The 12,706-nt window shown below is 45.1% G+C and overlaps 1 protein-coding gene across 1 annotated transcript in view; it reads right to left on the bottom strand.

Moving 5' to 3' along the window:
- Positions 1-352: 352 nt before the first annotated feature.
- LOC126295016 (uncharacterized) overlaps positions 353-12,706 on the bottom strand; it is a 169,109-nt gene continuing 156,755 nt past the window's right edge. Inside the window, exon 3 of the mRNA XM_049987268.1 lies at positions 353-1,458. Coding sequence (XP_049843225.1) covers positions 353-1,458 — 1,106 coding nt within the window. The remainder of the gene's footprint in view (positions 1,459-12,706) is intronic.

The raw sequence follows: 12,706 nt of genomic DNA, 5'->3' as shown, positions 1-12,706 counted from the left end.
TTCACTTGTGCCAGACTGGACCTGTTCTGCAGATTAATTTTTACTTAACTTGACATTTTGGCGCTCAGTTGAGTTAGAAAATAGAGACTTCAAAGTTAAGGAACTGCCATATTGCAGTAGTTCATCTTTTTCTATCAAGTGCAATTCTTTCAGTGCTCCAACACAAGACAAACCTCCCTTCACACTGTCACTGAAGTCAGGAAAACACAAGATCTGCTCCTTTTGGTTAAACTAGTTATTGCATATACACTTCAAAATATGGACAGTGTCCACAAAATAATACAATGGGCTATTTGGAGAAGACTGTACAGGGTGATCGTACATTACTTTCACATCTGGAGGAGTAGAAAACTTAAGACACTACTTTCTTATGAACTGCATTATTGTCTGCTACTATACCAACCACCTCAAATCCAACTACTTCTAATTTAAGAATGACTGCTTTAATGTAAGAGAACAGAACATCACCCTGAATAGTATGAACTGGCAGAATAGATACCACATCCTTGTAAGGCGATTCCATGCTCTGAACCATAAAAACATAGGTGCTGGTTGGACACAAAATTTTTTCAGTGTTAAAGGCACATACTACAACATTTCCAGCTTTGTAATCAAGATGAGACTTCAGATGAGTTTCATCCATCAACAGGAGCACAGTTTTATCATCTGAGGATAAACTACATACTTTATTTGTGATGTAGCTCATAAACTGATGACCCTGTTGTTCAATGATGGGATTTGTTGAGAGTTTACTACAAAGACTTGAAAGGGTGTTAGGACTAGGCATAGAAAAACAGTCAGTGTTCCTCAAAAATTTGTAAGCATGTCCTAATGACCACATTATCATGGAGTTAGTATCATACCTAAATTGAAGTGAACTTCTGCACTTCAAGACTGAAATCTGTTCCTTCAAAAATGTAATTTTAGTTTCGTTTCCTGGCAACTTCTCTAATAAATTTTGCAGTAACTGGTCAATTAAAGACAAAATGTTATCCACGGGAGCCTCAGAACTATTATACAGAAGATAAATGTTCTTAAGAACGTCACTTACCACCTGTATGTTACTTACTTTCTTGGGAAATTTCATGTTTCCAATACATTTCACTTCAATATCATTATTGAAGACACTGAGTGATAAACCAGTGCTTATAACTACTTGGCAAAAAATTCTTGGGTAAGGACTATGATTTAGTAACACTATGCTCACACTGTCAGATTTGTTTATCACTACCCAGTCACTGTGGTTTTCACACTCACTCAACTTTGTTCTCATTTGTTCTGAACTATCGAACGATATTGCATCAATCATTTTCGCATGTGTGTCCACTCTTTCTTGGATAGCAATTCGAAGAGCACGATTTCCTAAACGCCCCCTACGAATTTCTGGGTCCTCTCGTACTGCAGTTTGATGACTCGACAAGTAAGATGGGCACCCAGGCAAATTCGATGGGAAAGCATCTGAAAAATTAATAACGAAGTATGAAACCGATCTCACAGCATATAAGTGAAATACAGATAGTTCTTATGCCACTGTACTTTACTAAGAGCGTGTTACGTAATTCACCTTTTCTCAAGCGTCGACGATCCAACGGTGCTGTCAAGAGTATACCAGTTTTCGGGTCATACATGCTGGTACTGCTTACAATATCGTCCTTGTTCAAATGCAGTTCACATGTCTAAAAACAAGCATACAGTATGAGATTATAAATACATTCTTCTGTTTACTGTATTTTGTTTAGGTGGACTACATTTCAAGTAACTACCACACACTAACCAAACAAATACACTGATACCTACAACAGAGTTCTTACTCGGTGTCCAGTCTCGTCTGTGAACAGCCGATAAGCATTTCCATCTTAAATTCTCGTCAGATGGAAAATAAAATACACTGACTTTAGGTCCATTATCGTAATTGCCCGTGCAATTCGGCATACAACAGCTTCGGGGTATCGTAAGTGAGTATAGATCAAATAACTACTCACGAAATGCACAGAATACAATATGGATATGCTACGAATCACTTGTGTCGGTATCTAGCGTCTCAGACGTCACAGGCTCACGATATGAGGCCTTGTTTCTAGGTGGCATTGACGCAAAGTGTGTATCTTCTCTGCGACTCGGCGCTGCAGTCTGACGCCGAAATAGCTCCCATTCCCGCCGCTGAGCGGCGCTAATGGTAGCTCAGTATAAAAACTCGGCGCATCGATCTGGCGCCGAAATAAATCCCTTTCCCGCCGCTGAAAGGCGCCACTGGTAGCTCAGTGTTACAATGCCGTATAGAATTTAAAAATAGAGAAAGCGCAAATAATTGCTGAATGTAAGACAGGAAATTATAATTCATATATATATTGTTAATTGTATTTACTATTACGGAAACATATGCCATGACTGAAGGACCAGGAAAACATCTCTACTCATTCAAATCACCAAATCGTGCGTCTATATAAAATAGTTTGTACAGTCATCTGTGCTCCCCTCCCTCCGCTCCTGAACTCACTGTCCCTGTCCGCCCCTTGGATCCCCCCACCCCTCCCGGCAATTCCCTCCGTCCCCCCCCCCCCCCACAGCTGAGGACATCATCCGCTTTGTAACCGTTGTCCTTCAGAACATCCACCCCTTTCAGCGCCCCCACACCCTCCAGCAGATATCCCTTGCCGCCCGTTCCGTCTTCCAGCTCAACACTTACGCCACCTACTCCCATAACCAGGCCCATTTTACCTTCTCCCGTCTCCACACCCTCGTCTAAATTCCCACTATGGCGCGACAGCAACGTATCCTGTTTAACAACATCCGTTCCCTTCCTGTCAACAAGAATCTCCTTATGCATACCCTCACCACCCACCGCGTGGATGCCTTCCTCCTAAACGAAACATTTCTCCAGCCCCACCATACTGTCCAATCCTCGCCCTACCTCCTTCACCGCTCTGACAACCCCCTCCCGATAGCGCGTGGCGGAGTTGCCATTGGCCACCATCGCCAGATCCCTGTTCGGCTCCAACCCCTCCTTCCCAACCCCACGGAACACCTGATCCTTAGTCTATTCTTCCCCGGCCTCACCGTTACCTGTGCCACCATCTATGTCCGCCCCTCTGCCCCTATTCCTTTTGACTTCCTTTCCCACATCGACCGTACCTTCTCCTCCTACGTGATTGCCGCAGATCTCAATATCCATAGTCGCTCCGCCACCCAGTTACGGCGGTGGCATCGGTTCCTCGCCACCATCCAAGGAGATGTCCTTCCTCTTCCCCAACACACCCGCCCTGAATCCAATACCACACCCGATGTCGTCCTAGCCTCCCCCAACCTCCTTGGCCGCATAGCGGTGGACGTCCTCGACCCTATTGGCAGTGACCATCTCCCTGTCCTTCTTACCATATCAGACGGTCGTCGCCCCCGTCCCAATCCCCGCCTTGACCCTCCCCCCAAGTATGTCCATGATTACTCCCGTGCCGACTGGAATGCATACCGGGATACCCTTACTACCCGAGTCGATAGCCACCCCCTCACCTACCACCGCCCACATGTCATCACCCATGCCGCATCCTTTCTCCAGCAGACCTTGTCTGAGGCCGTGGAGGCCCACATCCCTACCGTCGCCATCCACCCGCACCGTCCCACTTTACCCCCACAGGCCGTCCTCCTCCTTCGAGAATCCCGTCGTCTCTACCGTGCCTTCCTCCACACGCGTGACCGGGACACACTACAACGCCACCGGCAACTCCAGAGACACATCCGGAACTTGCTCGCAGCTAAGAAACGCCGGGACTGGCGACAGACATGCACCCGTCTTAATGCTACCCTACCTATTAACTCGTCCAAATACTGGTCAGCCTTCCGCCGCCTTACTGGATCAAAACCCCCCCCTTACTATCCTCTCCTTCATAATGACAATCCCTTTCCTGACAACCTTAGTAAGGCCAACCATTTTGCCTCCTACCTCACCGATGTCTTTACCATCCCTGACGATCCCCAGTTCGATTATTCCCTCTTCCCCGATGTCCGCGATCGAACTGACACCTCTATCCCTCCACTAGCTCCTGGCTTCCAGTACTTGGACAACATTACACACACTGAACTCAATAACCCTATAACTACTCAAGACATCATCGATATACTCCGCACCAAACGCAACACTGCTCCTGGTCACGACCGTGTTACTTACCGTCACCTCCGTGAAGCTCCCGCCCCCTTCCTCTCCACCCTGGCCAGGCTGTACAATGTGGTCTTGTCCACCGGCTTCTACCCCGACCTGTGGAAAACCTCCCGGATCCTGATGTTCCTCAAACCCGATAAACCACCTTCCGCTGTCTCCTCCTACCGTCCTATAAGCCTTACCTCGGTCTTCAGCAAGGTCCTGGAATCCATTCTAACCCACCGCATCCACCAGCATCTCCACCGGCACCGCTTCCTCCCCTCCACCCAATGTGGCTTTCGACCATCCTTCTCTGCCGATGACCTTCTCCTTCACCTCACTCACCTCCTCTCCGAACAACTCAACTCCCGTCGCTCCGCCATATTCCTCTCCCTTGACCTTGAACGCGCCTATGACCGAGTGTGGCATTCTGGTCTCCTCTTCAAGCTCCAAACCTTTGCTCTTCCTATTAACTACGTCCGTCTGATCGCCTCCTTCATTTCCCACCGCCCTTCCTATGTCACTATCCACAACACTGATTCCTACACCTTCTACCCCTCTGCCGGTGTGCCCCAAGGTTCCGTCCTTTCCCCTCTTCTTTACCTTCTTTATACGGCGGACATGCCTCCACCTGCACCCCCCCTTCACCTGCTCCAGTACGCCGATGACACCGCCTTCCTTGCCCTTGCCCCCACCCTGCAACGCTCACAACACCTTCTCCAATCCCATCTTGACCGGTTCACCTCTTGGTGTAACCAGTGGTTGCTCAAGGTCAATCCTTCCAAGACCCAGGCAATCATCGTAGGCAAAACCACCCCTTCCTTCCGTCTCCTTGATTTCTATCTTACCATTTATGGCCGTCCTATTAACCTCACACCCACCCTCAAGTACCTTGGCGTCACCCTTGACCGTCGCCTCTCCTGGACCCCTCATCTCCGGACAATCCAAGCTCCCGACTCCACCTCCTGAAGCTCCTTTCTGGCCGCACATGGGGTCTGGACCCCTCCACCGTCCTCCACACCTATAAATCTCTCATCCGCCCTATCCTCTGTTATGGCCATCCCGCCTGGATCTCTGCCCCGCCTACCTTTTACAAATCCCTTCAAATCCTTGAACGGCATGCACTCCGCCTCGCCTATCGCATCCGCCTCCCTTCCCCCACGCGGCTCCTCTATGACCTCATCCCCTTCCCACACCTCCTCCTCTTCCTCCAATGGATACGGATCCTCTACACCTCCCGCAAGCTTGATCCTCCCCACCCGCTTGTCTCTTCCATCCTCTCCCACCCCAACCCACTGCCGCGCCTGTACTCCTGTATCCCACCTGCTCTCCATCTTCACACTCTCCACACCCTCTCCCAAGGTGGCTTCCGCCGACTCCCCCTCCCGGCTGATGCCCTCCTCCCCTCCATCTACCCCTCCTACCAACTTTGAGCCTTGCCTTCCCCTCTCCTCTCATTTTCCTCTCTCCCTTCTCTCCCTCCCTCTCTCCCTCCTTCCATCCTTACCTCCCCTCCCCCTCTCCCTGGGTTTCCACCCCCCTCTTTTCGTTTTCTCCCCTCCTCCTCCCTGGCATCCTATCTCCCCCTCCCTCCTTCCCTCCCCCTGTTTTTTTTCCCTTGGCAGGCCCCCAGCTTTTCGGTGTGGACAGTGCCCCTGCAAGCGCCGAAGCCCATCTCCGCAGTGTCCGTGTCTTTCGTCCCATCTGTGCCTCGAGTGTTTCTTCGTTTTCTGCTCCACCGTTCACCTGTGCTAGTGTTCTCTGTACCGTGCTGTGCTGCCCGTTTTTTTTAAAACTGAAACAGTGCTGCGTCGGTGAACGACTTCAATTCTTTTTATTCTCTGTTGTCTTCTGATTTTTGTCCTCCATGTCTGTGTTTTGAGATTATGTCTTCCTGTTTTTATCTCTTGTATGTTTCTTGTGGCCGAAGAGCGGCATATTAGGCCGCTGCCGGCCTACCTTTGTAGGTATAAAATGACAATAAAGGAAAAAAAAAAAAACCCTCACCTGCGCTGCGCTGTACATTGCCAGCTTCCATTCTGATATGTTCGACAATTTTTGGAGGATCAACGAGCCCTATAAACAGGACAATCAGAGCTGAAATTATTATGTGTCATTGATATTCGTTTGCGGCCTGATATTTGCAAAGAAACTATCATGAGATTTTCGCATGATGATGTAGGTAAAATTGTCAATTTTATAATGAATTAAGAATGCTTCGATATTAGGCATAGAATTGTTAAGGCTTGCAGTGAAAAAGTAGAAGCCGCGGTGAATTTGCGTTTCGTGCAAGTTACATCATACCCTGCTTCATATCATGGGCAGAACAAATACTAAATTATTTTTTAAACTGGAAGTGATCTGTCTGCAGTCTCGAGAAAACGGACTGTATAAAAACCACTCCCTCATGAAAGTACGCGCCAAAGAAAAAACCAGAAAGAATTAGTCATAAGGCCCACATATCTCACAAACTGTTCGAGCTTTCGGAACAAGATTTTTGACAAATGATAGCACACAAAGATCAGAGTATTTTGCCATATGATTATTATGCGAAACTTTCATATCCGGTGCGACAATGAAGCAACCAAGATTTTTTCAATGCAATATTGTAATTCTTAAGGACCATCCATATCCGGTGAAACGAGAATTTCTGTGGGTTTTCTGACAAAATAAGTAAAGATTTTTGGCGTTTATGCTATTCTGAGAATGGGTTGTTTTCTAATCTGTTGACCTGACTTGCCCTCAGTTACTAGTTTAATAACACTCTGTTTCATGATTCTGTCGCAATTTCAACTGTATTAGAATGTTAGTGAGATGAATATTTGTAAACTAATCTGTGTTTCGACAAAAGAAGCAGTGTTTAACATGGCAACAAGAGAAGTTACGTATTACTCAAAACTGGTCATAGTTCTTTGTGAATCCATCTCTCCTCTACTACCTACTTGGTATGACTGACAACTAGAGACGTGACCAGTGGTGTAACATTTCCAATGGCTTCTTCTTTCAGCATTTTAGCCTCATGGAGCATATTCTCAGTCGCTTTTAAAGTAGCGTGATATGGATAAAGGAAGATTAAACTATGTCCTTTGGCGTCAGCCAGATTGTCACCCTGGTACTGTGGGGCTTTCTGCTCGTACAGCATTTAAAGCTCCATTAACTTCACCTTATGCATGCTATGTTCAACTCTATCCAGTGGAATATTTCTTTGTACTTAGAACCAAATATCCACTTTCATCTACTGCGTTGTTGTAGCTTTATCCTTGACAACAGAGTGGTATGGCTCAGCGTCCACTATTATTCTCGAATTCAGAGACATATTTGGCAGCAGAACATTATTTTCACTGTCAGTGAATGTGTTTCTTGAACGTCCATTTTTATTGTGAATATTGAGTTTTCAGACATACTGCACTGTTGTCATTAACACAGCACCGGCACAAAACACTCATTCACAGTACCTGACGACTATAGAACACTTCAACGCCAGAAGATATCACTTCACAACGAGAGCTAATGAACATTGGTGCCTCTGATGCGCGACACCACTTCGTATTGTTTGCCGTCGGCGTGGCAACAGGGGCGTTTTACCAACCGAATTGCTGGTAGCGTGGTAGGCAAAGATGGCTCGGCTTGCCTTAGCTCTTACTTGGGCAACGGCGTCTCGTCCCCGATGCTGAGCCAAACGTCAAAAGTCGCAACTAATTTTAAATGCACAATAGTCTCTCTTCTGATGATTGCATGCATCTTCCATTTACGTGGGCAGTAAAACGTTGCACACACGTGGGCGGCGCAGTTGTCCCATCAATTATTAATCCCCATCTGTCCAAACCATGCCCGAGCAAAGCCTAATAGTGCACCATAATCTATAAAAACGTAAAAGTCAACAAACATTGCTGGAATTCCCCCATCAATTGTTTAAAGAACGGTTCATAAAACCGACGATGATAGCAAACATAGTTGATTTTACGAGACCTACACTCAATTTTGAAACATCAGAAAAAAGCACGCCGCAATGTTTTTATTTTTAAGTATCCCAGCAGAAGAGCGTAAGTTGTGTGTGGTCAGAGATAAACACGAACAACCAGAAATAGTTACCTATTTCCTCACAAATCTACCCACATTTCTAACGTTAAGTTACTCTTCGCGCAAAGATACCTACCGATGTGATTGATGATCTACTACTACCTTTACATAAATCAGACAGCTACACTAAATAAAATAAATCTTCCAAAGAAAAATAATTTTTTGTCATCAAATGTATTTTGTTGTATTAAATCATTTTAGTACAGAATTTAAGAAAAGAAGCTTGAATAATCTAGTCCCTAGCAGTCTGTGTCTTCCCTAACCTCCGACAACAAACAGCACATCTGTGAAGGAGACCACGTACAAGACGCTGCTGCAACCTGTTCTTGAGTAACGCTGGAGTGTTCGGGACACATAGTAGGTCGGATTAAAGGAAGACTTCGAAACAATTGAGAGCACCGCTATTACGTTTGTTACAGGTAGATTCGAACAACACGTATGTGTAATGGAGCTGCTTTGGGAACTCAAATGGCAATAATTGGAGGAAGATGTCGTTCTTTTCGAGAAATACCATTGGAAAAATTTAGAGAACTGGGATTTGAAGCTGGCTGCCGAACGGTTTTACTGTGCCAACATACATTGCAGTAGGGGGGGGGGGAAGAGTAGGGAGGGAGGCAGGAAGATGAGACAGGAGAAATTAGGGCTGATACAGGGGCATGTACACAGTTGTTTTCCCACTCTGTGTTTGCGAGTGCAGCAGGAAAGGAAATGACTACAAGTGGTACTGGGTACCCTTCGCTAATCGCCCTAAGTGGCTTGCGGAGGATCTATCTCTATGTGATTACTCTGCTGTTCACAAAAAAGTGCTTGGCAGAGGGTTCAATTACCAACCTTCAAGTTGTCTCTCAACCATTCCACTCTCCAACAGCTCGCGGGAAAAACGAGCACTTAAATTTTCTCTGTGAGCTTGATTTCTATTATCTTATCGTGATGATCATTTCTCCCTATGCCGTTGGGTGACAATAAAATGTTTTCGCGAATGGAGTAGAAAACTGGTGACTGATATTTCATGAGAAGGTCCTGTCGCAACGGAAAACGCCTTTGTTTTGATGATTGCCATTCCAATTCATGTATCATGCCTGTCGCACTATCTCCCCTACTTCGCGACAATACAAAACGAGCAGCCCTTCTTTGAACTTTTTCGATGTCATCCGTCAGTCCCACCTAATGCGGTTCCCACACCACACACCAATACTCCAGAATAGGGCGAACAAGTGTGGTGTAAGCAGTCTCTTTAGTAGACCTGTTGCTCCTTCTAAGTGTTCTGCCAATGAATAGCAGTCTTTAATTCGCTCTACCCACAACATTATCTATGTGATCGTTCCTATTTATTTACTTCTAATTGTAATCCCTAAGTATTTAATTGAATTTACAGCCTTCAGAATTGTGTGACTTATCGCCTAGTCGAAATTTGGCGGATATCTTTTAGTACTCATGTGAATAACTTCGCACATTTCTTTATTCAGAGTCAACTGCCCGCACCTTACAGATATCTAATCTAAATCATTTTTCAAGTCGTTTTGATCATCTGATGACTTTACAAGACAGGTAAATTACAGCATCATATACAAACAATCTAAGATGGCTACTCAGATTGTCTCCTATGTCGTTAATATAGATCAGGAACAATAGATGGCCTATAACATTTCCTTGGGGAGCGCTGGATAATTACTTCTGTTTTACTCGATGACTTTCCTTCTGTTACTACGAACTGTGAGCTGCCTGACAGGAAATCACGAATCCAGTCGCACAACTGAGGCGATACTGTGTAGGCATGCAGTTTGGTTAGAAGACGCTTGTGAGGAACAGTGTCGAAAGACTTCTGGAAATCTAAAAATATGGAATCAATTTTACATCCTCTGTCGACAGGACTTATTACTTCATCAATATAAAGAGCTAGTTGTGTTTCACAAAAACGATATTTTCTGAATCTGTGCTGAGTACGTGTCAATAAATGGTTTTCTTCAAAGTACTTCATAATGCTCAAATACAGTATATGTTCCAAAACACTACCGCAAATCGACGTTAGTGATATAGGCCTGTAATTCAGCAAATTACACCTACTTCCCTTTTTGGGTCTGGTGTGACTTGAACAATTTTCCAGTCTTTAGGTACGGATCTCTCTGTGAGGGATTGGTTGTACATAATTGCTAAATATGGAGTTATTTTATCATCATACCATGAGAGGAACCTGACTGGTATACAATATGGACCAGAGGCCTTGCCTTTATTAAGTGATTTAAGCTACTTTGTTACACGAGGATATCTACTTCTATGTTTATCATCATGGCAGTTGTTCTTGATTGGAATTCAGGGATATTTTACTTCGTCTTCTTTGGTGAAGGAGTTTCGGAAAACCGCGTTTAATAACTCTGATTTAGTGGCACTGTCATTGGTGACTTCACCGTTGTTGTCACACAGTGAAGGTATTGATTGCATCTTGCCACTGGTGTGCTTTGTGTATGACCAGAATCTCTTTGGGTTTTCTGCCAGATTTTGAGACAGCATTTCGTTGTGGAAATTATTAAAAGCATCTTGCATTGAAGAACGCGCTATATTTCGAACTTCTGTAAAACTTTGCCAATCTTGGGGAATTTGCATTCTTTTAAATTTAGCATGCTTTTTTCATTGCTTCTGCAACAACGATCTGACCTGTTTTGTGTACTATGGGTGATCAGCACCATCACTTAATAATTTATTAGGTATATATCTCTCAAATGCTGTCGATATTATCTCTTTGGCCATGCAGTTATAGGCAATTCAGTCTGGAACCTCGTGATCGCTACGGTCGCAGGTTCGAATCCTGCCTCGGGCATGGATGTGTGTGATGTCCTTAGGTTGGTTAGGTTTAAATAGTTCTCAGTTTTAGGGGACTGATGACTATAGATGTTAAGTGCCATTGTGTTCAGAACCATTTGAACCGTTTGAATTATCTCTTTGAAAACATTCCACAACTTTTCTACAGTTACATGATCAGATCGGAAAGCGTGAAGACTGTCTTTTAAAAAGGCTTTAACAGCATTTTTATCAGCTTTTTAAATCGATATACTTTGCATCTCTTTTTGTTGGTTGTAGGTGTTATGGTATTAAGCGTAGCAGCAACTGCCTTGTGGTCACCAATCCCTGTATTCATCACAACACTCACTATTTGTCCAGGATTATTTGTTGCTATAAGGTAGAGTATGCTTTCGCAACCATTTACGCTTCAAGTGGGCTCATGGATTAATTGTTCAAATTAATTTTCTGAGAAAGCATTCAGCACAATTTCGGATGACGTTTTATGCCTGCCGCCGGCTTTAAACTTATAATTTTTCGAGCATAACAGTGGTAGATTGAAGTCACCACCGACTTTAATTATATGAGCAGGGCACTTATTTGAAATGAGACTCAAGTTGCCCTTGAACCGCTCAGAAACTATATCTTCTGAGACGTGGGATCTGTAAAGCAATCCAGTTAATAGTTCAGTCCAACTGTCAGGTATAACCTCTACCCCATACTATTTCACATGAACTATCTACTTCAATTTCGCTACAAGGCGAACTACCACTGACAGCAATGAATATTCCACTACCAACTGTATTTAATCTATTCTTTCTGAACACTGTTAGATCGTTTCAAAAACTTTCGGCTGAACTTAATTCCAGCTCTCTGAACCTACAACGATTTGAGCTTCAGTGCTTTCTAAACTCTGGTTCTTTTCCAACACAGCTACGACAATTTACAACTACAATACCAATCGCTTGTACAACTACCTTACTGTGTTTTACATGCCCACTTTTAGATGGTCGCCTCTTCTGTGGTTTCCTGACAACCTCTAACCTACAAAAACCGCCCAGTCCCTTCCACACAGCCCCTACTACCTGTGTAGCCGCCTCCTGTGTGTAGTGGTCTCCTGACCTATTAAGTGGAACCTGGAAACACACCACCTGATGGCGCAAGTCAAGGAATCTGCAGCCTACACGTCATAGAACCGCCTGAGCCTCTGATTCAGACCCTCCACTCGTCTCTGCAGCTAAGGACCACAGTCAACAATGCTGCAGATGGTGAGCTCCGCCTTAATCTCGGAAGCAAGATTGGCAGTCTTTACCATTTCTACCAGCCGCCCGAAAACAGACATAATCTGCTCCAATCCAAGGCGACACACGTCATTGGTACCGACATGAGCCACCACCTGCAGTTGGCAGCAACCTGTGCCCTTCATGGCATCTGGAAGCACTCTTTCCACATAGGGAATAACTCCCCTCGGAATGCACACGGAGTGCACACTGGATTCCTTCCCCTCCTTGCCAGCCATGTTCCTAAGGGGCCCAAGTATGAGCCTAACGTTGGAACTTCCAACTACCAGCCAACCCACCCTCTGTGAATGCCCAGACCTTGCGGGCCGAGAAGGTTCCTCTGGAACATGGATGCATCCAGCTTGGATACATCGTCAGCCACAGATAACGCCCAAAACGTGTTCGTCAAACGAATCAGGGAGGCCCTATGATCGGGCCC

Source organism: Schistocerca gregaria, chromosome 11 (genome assembly GCF_023897955.1).
Source record: "Schistocerca gregaria isolate iqSchGreg1 chromosome 11, iqSchGreg1.2, whole genome shotgun sequence".
In the NCBI taxonomy this organism is placed as follows: Eukaryota; Metazoa; Arthropoda; class Insecta; order Orthoptera; family Acrididae; genus Schistocerca; species Schistocerca gregaria.
This window is presented reverse-complemented; position numbering and strand designations above follow the sequence as displayed.